Source organism: Pavona decussata, unplaced genomic scaffold (genome assembly GCF_977016875.1).
Source record: "Pavona decussata unplaced genomic scaffold, jaPavDecu1.1 SCAFFOLD_64, whole genome shotgun sequence".
In the NCBI taxonomy this organism is placed as follows: domain Eukaryota; kingdom Metazoa; phylum Cnidaria; class Anthozoa; order Scleractinia; family Agariciidae; genus Pavona; species Pavona decussata.
The window spans coordinates 1,604,674-1,618,114 of NW_028145484.1; the positions used below are offsets into that span (position 1 = coordinate 1,604,674).

The 13,441-nt window shown below is 38.9% G+C and overlaps 1 protein-coding gene and 1 long non-coding RNA gene across 2 annotated transcripts; both read left to right on the plus strand.

The window, feature by feature from the left end:
* Positions 1-4,295: 4,295 nt before the first annotated feature.
* On the plus strand, positions 4,296-8,926 carry LOC146478356 (NPC intracellular cholesterol transporter 2-like). Its single transcript, XM_085111899.1, has 4 exons — positions 4,296-4,465; positions 7,642-7,749; positions 7,978-8,153; positions 8,764-8,926. The coding sequence occupies exons 1-4, from the start codon at positions 4,375-4,377 to the stop codon at positions 8,845-8,847; spliced, it is 459 nt and encodes a 152-aa protein (XP_084968025.1). The 5' UTR covers positions 4,296-4,374; the 3' UTR covers positions 8,848-8,926.
* Positions 8,927-9,790: 864 nt separating this feature from the next.
* On the plus strand, positions 9,791-10,293 carry LOC146478357 (uncharacterized). The gene is made up of 2 exons (XR_014865106.1): positions 9,791-10,121; positions 10,202-10,293. It is a non-coding gene; the product is annotated as an uncharacterized LOC146478357 (long non-coding RNA).
* Positions 10,294-13,441: the final 3,148 nt, after the last annotated feature.

The following is a 13,441-nucleotide window of genomic DNA, read 5'->3' on the forward strand; positions in this document are numbered from 1 at the left end:
GTACTCATATCGGCCAAGTTTGACCCATTGGGACCCTTACTGGTTAACGCTGGAATATGGATGCTCCTACTGACCAATATTGTACCACAATTAGCCCATATTGGCGCCTGGTGGTTCCCATTGATTTTACAGGGGCGTGTTCTGGTCTATTTTCCAATCTTTTCAGCGAAGTGTACAGCCCAGTATGTCCCCTGTTTTATTTTCTTATCAATTTAGTTTTTTGGTTTGGTTTATAAAGCATCTGCTATTAACGCGAGCTAACATCGTCCAGTTAAAACGATCAACGAAGACTTGGTCACCTGGGAACACATGCTGAAAAATTTAATTGAGATAAAGGCACAACCTAGAGACCTAGAAATCCCGTAAGCTTTGTCTTGGTTCCCAACTCCCTTTCTATAGAGCTGAAACGCGTTACTGTGAGGAATTATCATCGATCAAATTCCGGCTTTGTCCTCTCCGTGTTTTATCTCTAGTCGAACTTATGATAAGCTATAGAAATAACAGAAGTACCCCCTGATGGCTTACACCAAATAAATCGCTGCCGAAGTGCAATCAAGAATCGTGAGAGCAAAATAAAGTAACCTTTCTCAGCCCCTCCTATGATCCTAGACTGGCCACAAGTCGACTTCTTTAACCGAAGAAGTCGAGAAAGTGAGCGACGAATTCGCGTCAGCGAGCGACCAACCAAGAAGTCCAACGAGGAACCAAAACCAACTTAACATAAAGAGTGAAGGAAAAGGAAAGGGCTACGATGATCCGTCCCTGACAGAAAAGCAACAAACTAACCGTGTTAGCCCGAAATAAGAGCGACTTTTCTCCCTTTGGGGATGCCGAAGATCAACGAAAACATAAGACACGACACGAAACGGAACAATGTGCTCTGGCTGACGTTGTACCCCAAAAGCGGGTCGCTATATAACAACCATTAGTTTAACTGAATATGATATCGCGCCAATCTCGATAGTAACAACCAGGTTACATTTTTTTACTAATGAAACTTAACAACAGATTAGTTCATCTACGTGAACCGTTCTTTGGAGGAAGAGAGAACTGGTATGACTGAGCACCGAGCCGACTAAATTAAAATAACACCGAAACAACTATAAAAATATTTCAAAATCGTTTATAGATTATCCGGCTCCATTCTTTCAGTTTTTACCGCAGAAATCTAGTGCTCCAGAAAAACCACAGCGAACGACGGCTTAAAATATATTTCCGTAAGAAAATGATATTATGCTTGAAAGTACACTTAAAGGTATGTTTTGGTTAGAAATTAGAACCGTGAGATCGTTGGAGATAACAGGCCAGTAATACAACTTCCATAGTTCGGGTGGATAACCGTATAATTCTTTTTTTTTTTTTTACTTTGCTTGTTAGCCAGTTTGTTTGTTGTTGTTTTTTTTTCCAGAATCCCTTCACCTCGGCCTTTGTCGCCTTTCTACCTTCGGAAAACTGAAGAAAAAATTGCTGATATATATATATTTTTTTTGTGAACAGTAAAACTTTAGTTAGCCTCCAAAGGAAACGCGTGACGAACCCTTAACGACGTCTGCGTGGGAGGCTAAACTTCAGTCCGAGATCGATGCAAAAATGTTAGAGAGTCTTAAATGAAATAGTAGCTATGAAACAGTGGAAATGTCTTTTCCGCCCTCACTTGAGTACGAGCCGGAGAGTTTTCGCCGGAGCGTCAGTTTACGGGGTCGCGTCAGCATCAGTCCACGTTAGCACGAAGAGAGAGCCGCAACAAAGGCGTTCAGCTGATTAAAGAGTTGTGTATTTTATAAATAGGGACACAACACATTAAGCTAGAGTGACGTTTAAACAGTACTAATCGAGCGGATTTACGCAATACTACTTCATTGGCAACAGTAAGCTCGCGCCTTAACAAAGAAAAGAATTAAAACTAATATTTTCTCTCACAGTGATTGGCCTGTATCAAGTAAATACAGCCTGCTGGAACCTGACATTCAATTTGTCAGTCTTCTTAGTTGTCCTTTCTGAGAGCTGAGACGGAAGCAAAAAAAAGCCTTTTACTCACTGAACTTTGGTTTGCGTGACATCTGCTATCTTCACTCAAGTTGCAACAGTTCGCATGTATACAATTTACAAGGACAATTTTTAATATACCAAAAAGTGGTTTTTTAAAATCAAGTGTACACAATGTAATGACCCAATAAACGGCAGCGGGCAGACAACTGTAAACAAATCGAATCTCCGCAAAAAGCAGCAAACATATGTCAGCGTATGGTGCCTTGGCAAACAGACCATCCGTCATTGGCGAACAGTTTACTAGTTTAAAAACGAGTATTTTGGCTAAAATGACTATCAAAGAGGATAAGTTTAAATAAGCAGTGACCATAGTGACAGGAATTAAGGAAAAAGAAATCCAAAGGAAAGAAAGATACTAACGGGTTATAAATAATTAAGCAAGGCAACTTTTCTCATATTAAACGCTCGCTAAAAGGTGGGCAACTTTGTCTCCGATCCAGAGCCGGAAAAATATGCAAAACAATTAATTCATTAAGGTGTTGCCATATCTATACATGGCATTTTCTTTCTGAAATCATTGAAGCTCCTTGTATCATTTTTGGAACAACAAATTTTGTCTACAGTTCATGCTTTCGTAAATATACTTAGCCATTGATCTTCAAATAACTGGATCGATCCTATTAAAGAGGAACAGAATTCAGTTGTTTCTCGAATCTTTCAAGAGAGCATATTTTTTAGTTATTTCATAAATAATTTTGAACGTAAACTGCAAGTGTGAGAATATAAATAGAAACTGATGAACTTCATTTTCAACTCATCCATAAAATAACAATCTTAGGTTTTCAGGTGTTTTTGGTAAACTGTGTCTGCCTGTTTCAATATGTAAATGGTGATTTCCTGATCGAAATTTATTTCCCTGTGACGAGGATTTTTAATCATGTCTAAGAAAACAGCTTTCCGAGTATCGTAGTATAAGAACTCGATTTTCTATTTGTTTTAAGAGAATTGCGAATACATTGTTTGATGTGGGAAATAGAGGCTTTTTCGTTGTTTTCATTTTAATGGAATTAACTTGAACTTGTCACACATGGTTGTTCTCAGCCATTTCCTTGGAGAGTTGTAGCCCCCTACACTGTTTCGCGTTGCTTGTTTTTTTCGTTTTTTTTTTTTTTGGTTATGTAAATTTTGTTTTAAAGTGACTTTTTTTTTTATTAGTATTTCATATTTTGGTATATTGCTTATCAGTACTCTAGCCTACTAAAACAACAGCTGAAAGTTTTTTTTTTTTTTTTGAAACAGCTGAAAGTTTGCGTATATCACGCGACTCAAGTTCACTTCGTAGTGTTCGTAAAAGCGTTTCTTACTGTCACCGGCTGTCAGAAAGGACAAATAAGAAGACATAATTCCACAGGTCCTAGCAGGCTGTATTGACTTGATCAGTATCGGTCACCCTATACGGCGAGAGAAAATAATCGTTTTAATTCTTTTGTTTGTTCAGGCACGAGCCTATTGTTCCCAATATAGAGAACAATCGGTTGGTGCAAATCCAATATATTTGGAGGTAAAATCAACAATTAAACGTCAGCCTAGCCTTATGTATTGTGACCCTGTTTTAAAGATACACAATTCTTTAATCAGCTGTACTGTGTTACCTCTCTCCTTTATCTTTGCACAATGAAATGTATATAAAAACTGTTCAATTGAGGCCTTACACTGCTGTTTAAAAACTAAAAACTAAAAACTGAAATCCAGGCTTTCGCCGATCAACGGCATCATCAGGGATGATGCCGTTGATCGGCGAAAGCTTGGATTTCAGTTTTTAGTTTTTAAACAGCAGTGTAAGGCCTCAATTGAACAATTTTTATATATTTTTAACCATGCTGCTGAAGGACAACATGAACAGACAATGAAATGTATTTACTATTCCTTGCTATTCATTCAATTTCTTGACATAAATATTGATAAGCTGGACAGGGGATGAAGAGGGGGGTAGCTTAACAGTGAGGGGGGGGGGGGGGGGGAGCTATTTCGCGCGCTCTATTCTATCCAGAAAGGGACCGCTAGCAGTCTACGTTCACGGACTACTTTGAATCATGTGATTATTGCTCTACTATCCGAGCGTCCCCCCACCCCACCCCCTCAAACCAGAGTATCGTAACAGCCGGAAAGCCCCCCCCCCCCCACCCCTACCGCTCATCCACTGCCGTCGACCTCACACCATATCAGGTGATTGTCCTGTGATACATCTCAGCCAATGGACTTTCTCCACTTGACAGCATTTCTCTATTTGACACCCGGCACAGTATAAATTCGATCTTTTCAAATTGTTGCGGCGTTGTGAGCTTTCGTTCCGGTTACGTAACTTGCGTTACTCAGTATTTCAAGATGTTCAAGTCTGTTATTCTGTCCGTTTTTGCGATATGCATTTTTGGTTTGGTCACCTGTGAGCCTGTGGAATATGATGATTGTGGTGGAGGTAAGAAAGATAAAAAAACAGAAATTCTCTGTTTCTTGGGAGGCGTAGAGTTACATGGTACCATTTACTTATAACCCGGCTCTCAAAATCCGAAATTTTTTAATGTGGTTCCAAGATTAAATAGTAAAACTGGAGATTCATTTCAAGCTTTTGGGCTCTAATTTACTGTGTTCCCATCTGTGCTTTTTTTTTTTGGTAATTTTAACGTATAAAACTCTGGTAACTACACAGGTCTCCTGCAGGACTGTTCTAACCAAATGTATTAATTTATTACTTTTTTTTTTTGCAAACTGCAAATATCTAGAGCTGTATCCCAATCTTTTCAAACAGAAATGACAAAATCTACTCTTTCAACAAGCACGTTATTTGCACTATCGGGCCACGGGTCATGACACGCATGTTTTCCAGGGTTTATTCACAGGTAGCCCAAGCTCTACGATTTGTGTTGACCTTTGTATCAGAAAATTATAAGGGTTTGTATGGGAGGAAAAGTATCGTATTAGAAGGCAAAATAAGAAGAATTTCTCACCCGAACTCGATCCTTTATACTGTCGAACCTATATTAAGCGGCACCGTATCAAGCGTTTACCTTTACGTACGCTCATCTCTATCAAGCAGTCGCGGTCACATTTTCAGTGAGTACCAAAGAGCTGCTTATATTGTCTTGATCTGTTAAAAATGGTCACTTTGTAAAAGGAGACCACTCAAAATATGTACTGTAGTAACAAATAGCGAGCCAGTTCCAGGCAACTGAATTTCTAACGACCTACTAACTTATGTTGACCTTTGTATCAAGACAACCATTGCGTAATTTTGAAATTGTAAGGGTTTGTATGGGGGGAGGGGGGGAAGTATCTACACTCTGTTTTTTTATAAGAACCTTTTTTATAAGAACGTCGAGGCTGAGAGAGTCGATTAAGAACGTTTTTATTTTGCTGATCTGTATATAAATCAAGGTAACAAATGTATCTTAACCAAAAACTTAAGGGCATGTTTTGTATAACATTAACAATGGTGACACAAATCTTGGTTTGTCATAATCAGCAGTTCTTGATAACATATCTCAGCAGGCAATTCACTTTGATAAGTTTCCTGGTCACGTCCGCTTTGATTTACTGAAATACATGTAGTGTATACCATGTAATTTAAGAACATCTTAAGAACGTTTTCAGCCTCAAATCGCAAAAAAATATAAGAACGTTCAGACTCAGCTCCAAAATTAGACGTTCTTATAAAAAAAAAAAAAAAAAAAAAAACAGAATGTATTAGAAGGCAAAATTAGGAAAGACTTTCCAATATAAATTTTTCACCCGAACTCGATCCTTGGTACAGGCACCGTATTAAGCGTTCAGTTGAGCGGTCAGTTTTCAATTAGTTCCGAAAATTATGCTCTTCTTTATCAAGCGGTTGCGGTCACCTTTTTAGTGAGTTCCAGAGCTGTTTCTATTATCTTGACCTGTTTTAAACGGTCACTTTGTAAAAGGAGACCACTAAAATGTGGTAACAAGAATTTCTAACGACCTACTAACTAACTGTAGGATCTTGGCGTTAATAGTTTATTAGTCCGTTTCTTTACCATGTTCTCCTTTGGGCGCTTCTAGGTATTAAAAGGGAAGTATCATTTCAAAACCCAAAATATGTCAGGGGCACCCAACGGATCGTTTCGGTAAATTATCTGTTCGGAAGGCCCTTAATCCCCTGCAATTTTCTAAAATAATTTTCGCCTCTAACTTTCGTGATATGGGAAATTTAAGGCCTGGTGTTTCCGGATTGATAAAAATGTCGTTTCGGGCACCGAAAAATGGTCAGCTAAGATTTTCGGAAAGGAAATAAGACCTAAGTTTTTTTTTGAAATGGACAAAATGCCCTAGTAATTTCGAAAAGACTCAAGTTCCCCTAGAATGACCGAACAGATAAAAATATTATAGTGCAGCTTTAAATGAATCTACAGAGCTTTTTAGGCACTCCAGATAGCCTAAAATAGCGTTTCAAGGGCCTGAGAGAAAACTCCCATTGGGTGCCCCTGATATGTTTGTCTGTTAACAGAAACAAAAAATAGTTGTCTAGTTTTGCTATAAATTATCACCCCTGTGTAATACAAAACTGTCGATTAGTGCCTCTGGCCAGAGACAGAGTAGGTCGGAATGGATTGAAAGTTGAAAAATGTTAGTGCTAACGTTTTTCAAATTCTCGCATTTTTGTTTCCAAAATGCGCTAGAATAGATCACGAGTTGTTCCTTTCAAGAATTGAGTTGATCTCTTTCCTCTCGTTGTTCTAGAATTATTTTGTAGCTAAGTGAAGGTCTTATTTCAGCATGACACTAGCCTGAGTATCACGCTTTTTGGAGGGGGGGCTTCCCCAATAAGTTATAAAATGTCGCTTTTATCGACTGTTGTTCTTTTTGTGTCCTGTGCGGTTTTTCTTGAGGTGGCTCAAATTACGTGGCGTGTTCATGTTACAAAGGTCAACACAAATCGCAGAGCTTGGGCTACCTGTGGCTTTTTACTGCATCCAATGGAAGCCGAAAGTAACCTCTTACATTTTCGGTAGCGTTCCATGATACATTTTTGGAAAGTCCATGCATCCCGTCAGTTCTCTTGCAAGAAAATACTTGAAATCGAAATCCTGTCGCAAATAAATATAAATAGAATAAACAAACAAAAGCTGAAAAACGTGTGCATGCGTAACCTTGTTCCGAAAAGCGAGAGTAGATTATAGGAACATTGCAACTCGCAAGTTTTGGAATATTCATGATAGAAGAGCGCGTGATAGTTGGTTTCCATCAAAAGTTTCAAAAATGTGAACGAATTGATACGCTCTCCATTTTGTAGGCTTCTTTGGAAAAATATTCCGACAGCCCCTATGACAGAAACCGCTCCCCATATTGGGGGGTTCGGAAATTTTTTGGAATGTCCCATTGTATGGCATGACCTGTGCGAAACGTTTGCCCAGAATGTTTTAACAATTTCTGTTTACTTTTTGCCCTGGTCGTAAAGGGTTTTCTTTCTTTTTTACTCTCGAATAAAAACTCATCATTTGCAGCTCACTTTTTCTTCAGAAGAAAGAAACAAGAGAGAAAACCACTTGCACAAGGCTGGACCAGGGTAGTTACAAGCATCCCCCGACTTCCGATCCTTCGAGATTTAAGTTTTTTCCATAAATTACTTTATTTCAGGAGCTGCAATGGCGACTTTACAGGGAGTGCAAATCACACCTTGTCCTCAACAGCCGTGTATCCTGAAAAGAGGAACAGAGGAAACCATTGAAGTTACCTTCACGCCAAGTAAGAATTATTTTCATGTAACTTTCCATGAATGAAACGCGGGATTTGATTCTTCGGACCAATATCAGTTTCAAATAGAACGAGAAGTTTACTGAACGAAATGCCCAGTTACATAAGACAAACCAAGCAAATGCATGAAAAATTGACGACCATCTTTCTATTCTATTCTTTTCCTCTCTTTTCTTTCTTTCTTCCTTCTTTTTCTCCTCTAAATTCTTTTCTCTGCAGAGGAGAATATTACAGCAGCCAAGACCGTTGTTCATGGACACGTCGGTCCTGTTTGGGTACCATTCCCTGTGGATGAAGCTGATGCATGCAAAGACCAAGGTATCACCTGCCCAATGACTGCTGGGAAGGAGTACACATTCAAAACTGTGCTACCAATTAAATCGGTCTACCCTTCGGTACGTATTACATACCTGACTCAGTATTTCTCCTTTGCCAAGTTACTAGTAAGAAAGAAATGAAACACTTAAATGGCGCTAGAGTTAGGAACAGAAAACAACGTTCCATGCTAAGGACCTACCAATTACCTCTTCAGATAAATTGAAAATGGGAAGGCCGAAAAACTTCTACGGTATTCTTTTACAAGGACAAACGAAAACGCACGACTAGGGAAAGGGCGTTTTAAAGCAAAAAGGCATTTTTAAAAGAAAATTTTCCGAGGAAGGACAGTTGTAAAACCAGATAGAGGGAATACCTGTATACTTCAGTCCAGATTGTGCTAGTGCTATTAGTTTTAAAATAAGGAGACTAAAAAGAGGCTTACTAGAGCTAATGCTTTTTTTGTTGTTGTTTTTTGTTAGTTCTGTTTTGTTTTGTTTTGTTTTTTTTACCGACCTTCTCGCGACTTCGTCACTTGTCTTTCACTCTCTCGGCACAAAAGAAGACGACTTCTCGAATAAAAGAAATGTGTTCCGCATTGCTCGTTTGTTAGTAGTAACGTTGAGATCAAGGTTTGATATACACACTTGAAGAAAAACACCAAGTGCCTTTTGATTTGTTGATTTTCAGCTTCAAGTTGTCGTCAAGTGGGAGATGCACGACCAATCTGACAAAGTCGTATATTGCTGGCAGCTGGCCGCCAAAATTGAGTGATCTGAATGATTCAGTGCACGCCGTATTGTATATCAACAAGGACTTGTCGTTTTATAAATAAAGTTTCTGAGACTTGTCAGCCTGTTATTGTGTCATGATTAGTTATGACAGACCGCTTATTACCGGGGTCGTTGTATCGCACATAACCTGCTTGCAAGCTCTTGGGGAGGGGAGCGGAGCGGAGGGGAGGGGAGGAGAGAAGAAAGCCCCTCCCCCAAGGCCATCTAAAACCCCTTACAAAGTTGAGAAAGCCCAGGGTCCAGTTGTTCAAAGCCCGATTAAATTAATCGTGGGTTAACGTGAAGTTTGATTCGGGTATATTTACTAATCCGTAAGGATTCGTCCAAAAGATATTTGTCTCTCAATTTCGCCTTAGACTTTTCTTTACCATTAGATTATGAGCGAGTTGAAACCTCGGTTAACTTTTAATCGTGGATTAGCGTTAATCGGCTTTCGAACAACCGGGTCCAGGGCTTCTAAGCGGCAGTTTACGGTAAGTCGTGAATGCGCGCATGCGCAATGAACCCGTCAGGAACAGTAGAGAATGTTGTCCGCCTAATTGCTGTGAATTTCCTCATTAAAAAAAAAAAAAAAAACGATTTTAGACCATATATTTACTGCTAGTTCGTTTTCCCACGCCTCGCAAGCTTCGACTACTCTGACGTAGCCAGGACGACGGGCCAGGAATTTCACAATGGACGATAACGGGGTCACCCGCCCCAGATGTAAACACTGTGCTAGGACCTTGAAGCGGGTTATCTGCGATCAAGAAAGAGGTCCTTCACCGGGATAAGACGAGGGAGGGAAGGTATGATCGCACGTTAGTTATATTAATTTTAGCTTGGCTCAGTGCCATATCCAGAGTTATCTGGCTTAGGCAGCTGGCGACCGCCCGCTGACTAAGCTAGAGGACCCGGGTACGAGATTGAGCTCGGCTAGGACGATCACCCGGATAATCTACCCTACATGTAAACAGACCCTTAGTGTGCAGTGCGGCTAGAAGATGGTACGACAAATTTTTCCGATTTGTGACCGATAAAAAATCTGCATTTTCGCGACAAAAAAAAAAAAACTCATTGTTAATAACAAAGCATTTCCACAACCTCCGTTTTACTTTGACACAGCCTCCGCAAAAACAAAAACAATTATCATGACTATTCCATTCTATTTTTAACTGTTTTATTGGATTGAAAAGTCATGAACAGTTAATAGAATTCGTTGACAGCATGCGCTCTGTTTACCTTGAGTTTTGAACCCGTGTAATGCGTGAAGGTGTAAACTGTATGTAGCCTCCCACGCAGACGTTCTTAGGGGTTCGTCACGTGACGAACCCCTAAGAACGTCTGCGTGGGAGGCTAAACTGTATGTTAACTATGGGATGTTACGAGACAGAAAACCTTCATGGACTTCAATTCACCAGCTTTTCACAATAGTGGCGGCTAACTCTGCACTAAAAAGCGTTATGTACAATGGGCTCAGCCTCTAAGCTTATTCAAAAGTTCCTAACACGCTGCCTACTTTTGCTACAGCGCATACGTTCTGCGCATCTCGAGATACTCGGGTTTCCTATGGGTGATGCTTGCTAATACCGTGATATTTTTGCGCGGTTTAAAACTATGCGGAGAAAGCAGAACTTAGCAAGTGCTTTTGGTATCCAAAGTGAAAATTGGGGGTAACCATGCGTTTTTCAGAGATAATAAAGCTTCAATTATTTTGAAAAAAACGCCACACATTGCTTTGCATTTTACAGCTTTTTAAATTAATTGTTGCTTAATTATCTCTGAAAAATGCGTGGTTACCCCCAAGTTTCTTTTTGGTTTTCAATAGCCCTTGCTAAGATCTCCTTTTCCCGCATAGTTAGTTAGGAAAATACTTCAGTACTAGTAGGCACCGTCCTTAATACTAACATAGAATAAGATGCATGCACACAGACTAACTAAACCGACTTGTTTACAAGATAATACATATCGACAGTGTCAGCTACAAGTAAAAACTGGATTCTAGGATAACTGAGTTCACACCCGGATCTTCTTAGTTTCAGGCTCCTGTGACTGTCCATGTCCCTCCTCTGTATCAACGTCACTTTCATCACTGTTTTCTTCGTCACTTACTTCTATGAAAAGAAAATTAATTTTAGTAAGCATCTCCCTCGCTACATTATTAAAGGGGAGGTATCGCGGGGATTTGGTGTTGTGTCAAAAACTCCAACAGAACTCCAACAGAAACATAAAGGTATTGCTTATTTGTTGCAAATTATCACTCCAGTGTACTAAGACTATCGATGAGTGTCTCTGGCCACAGATGGACTGTGTTAGAATGGACTGCCACTTGAAAAAAGTCAGGCTAACTGTTTTCAAGTTCCCCCCTTTTCGTTCCCAAAATGCACCAGAGCAGGTCATGAGTTGTTTCTTTCAAGAATTCAGTTGATTTCTTTTTCTTGATTTTCTAGAATTATTTTGTAACTATTTGAAGGTGTTGTTACAGTATTTTCACGATAAAAGGTCAAAATGCCCCCTTTAAAATTAACACTAAATGAATAAAATAGATTAGATAGATGGTAGAATAGATTGATATTTCGTTTTCTTGTTCCAGTCAACAGCTCAGGAAATTTTGGAGACTGGTTGCTGGCAGTTTGCAAATGAACAGTTTTTAAGGTAATTCCTTACTAATTGTGATTTCAACATTGTCGAAGTCTAAGTTGCACATGTGCTTGTGTATATGTTGCACAATATTTTAATTCAAGTCAGAAGTCTGTCCTCTGAACTGCTTTTTATGTTTGGTGATCTGAGTTTTCATACCTCTTCCGATTTGCCTATAGTAGACAAAATCGCAGCTTTAACCAATTTTTTTAGAAGTAAATAACATCTCTGAAATTTTAGTTTTGATTTTGTCTTTATGCCTTGGGAAAGAATGGTACAGGGGTTTTAATAGGTTTATCTCCAACTTTCACATTTGCACTTAAATATATTACTTTGGAAAGCTTTTCAGAAATGCCCTTAATGTATAATAAAAGTAAAAGGTTTTTGTTGGCTGGATGACTGAGTGGTGGTAGGCATGGCATTTCTTTGGATACTATATGTCTAAGTAATGAAGTTGGTTTGTTTTTTCATCAAATTCAATGGAGAAATGCATGTGAAGATTGTATGTATTGTTTGTGACTTCAGGCAGGCATGACAGTCATACCATACTTAAAAAACTCATTAACAATTCATAAGCCCATTGACCTATCAAATGGTCCATAAAACATCACATGCAGTGACTTTATACCACTAAACCTCCTCCTTATTAGTATGCAGTGTTTTATCAGCTGATAAAACACTCCTCATTAGAATGCAGTGTTTTTCTTGTATGCTAATTTCCAACATTCACAAAAGCATGATTGTTATGAACTCTATTGACACACACTTTTCCAGGAATGTTTTTGAAGCCGTTCAAGGAACTTGCAGCACATGTTTTATTGGGTCTAAAACCACTTGGCTGGGCCTCGTGGTTTTAAACCCGATAAAACACTCCTGCTTGTTTTTTAAACATTACCTGAACCACCAATAGGGAGGGTGCAGACTAGTTGAAATAGCTGTTTCCTTGACACATTGGTCATGCTAATGGGAGATCCCACATGATGCACCCAAATGCAGTAAATGACCACATTCGAAATTCTTAATATTTCCACCTCATCTTGCTGCCCACTCTTTTTCACATTAGGACCATATATATTTAATCATCACCTCAGTTTTAATTCCAAATTTATGCACTGCTGGGCCATGCATTTACTATAAATGTATCATGTCAAATAAAATAAAGTTGTTGCTATTGAATGATGAAGATCAAAGATTTTGCGATTGAAATGTCTTGTAATATTTTGAACATCCACTTGAATGGTATTAGCCAGTGTCAAAACATTCCATTTTAGACTTCTATTGTGAATATTCACAAGCTGTGATTTTAATCAAGTACTTTTCAGTTGACATCATTTTTAAGAGTATGAATCAAATCCCCTTGAATGTCCCAGTTCTGGCAGGAAGGGAGATAGCATTTTTACTGGTTGTATCTAATCAATTGAAATTGATCATCAGAAACCTAATTGATTATTCAATAATACTCAAGATAGTACTTGATATTTGTAGATTGGTTTGTGAAAATGGGATCAATCTGTCATCAGCCCTAAACAAAAAAAACTGGTGCAAGCTGTTCTCAAAATGGTTGAAAAAAGAAGTGAAACGTTTGCGCCAAGAACTTTGAAGCCAAGATGACCATGTAACTCCAACTTTTCTTCTTTTTTTTTTTACTTTTTTCTGTAATTCATTCTCCAGAACCAAAGAGTATTGAACCTCTTAAGGGCTTTCTGAAGAGTTCGGGCTCAGTTCAGTAGGAGGGCATGCAAAAGTGACAAATTCCAAAGGTAAAGGTTTTAACTTATGGCAACAATAATCCCCGGGGGGGGGGGGGTACTCCCCTATATAAGGTATATAGGTATGTGCCGCCCCAAAGGGTATGGTTTTTTAGCCGTTTTGGTCTGAAAACGGGTATAGATTTTGACAATTACGGTCTGAAATCGGGTCGGGTTTTTGGGACGGGGAACATTTACGAAAGCTTA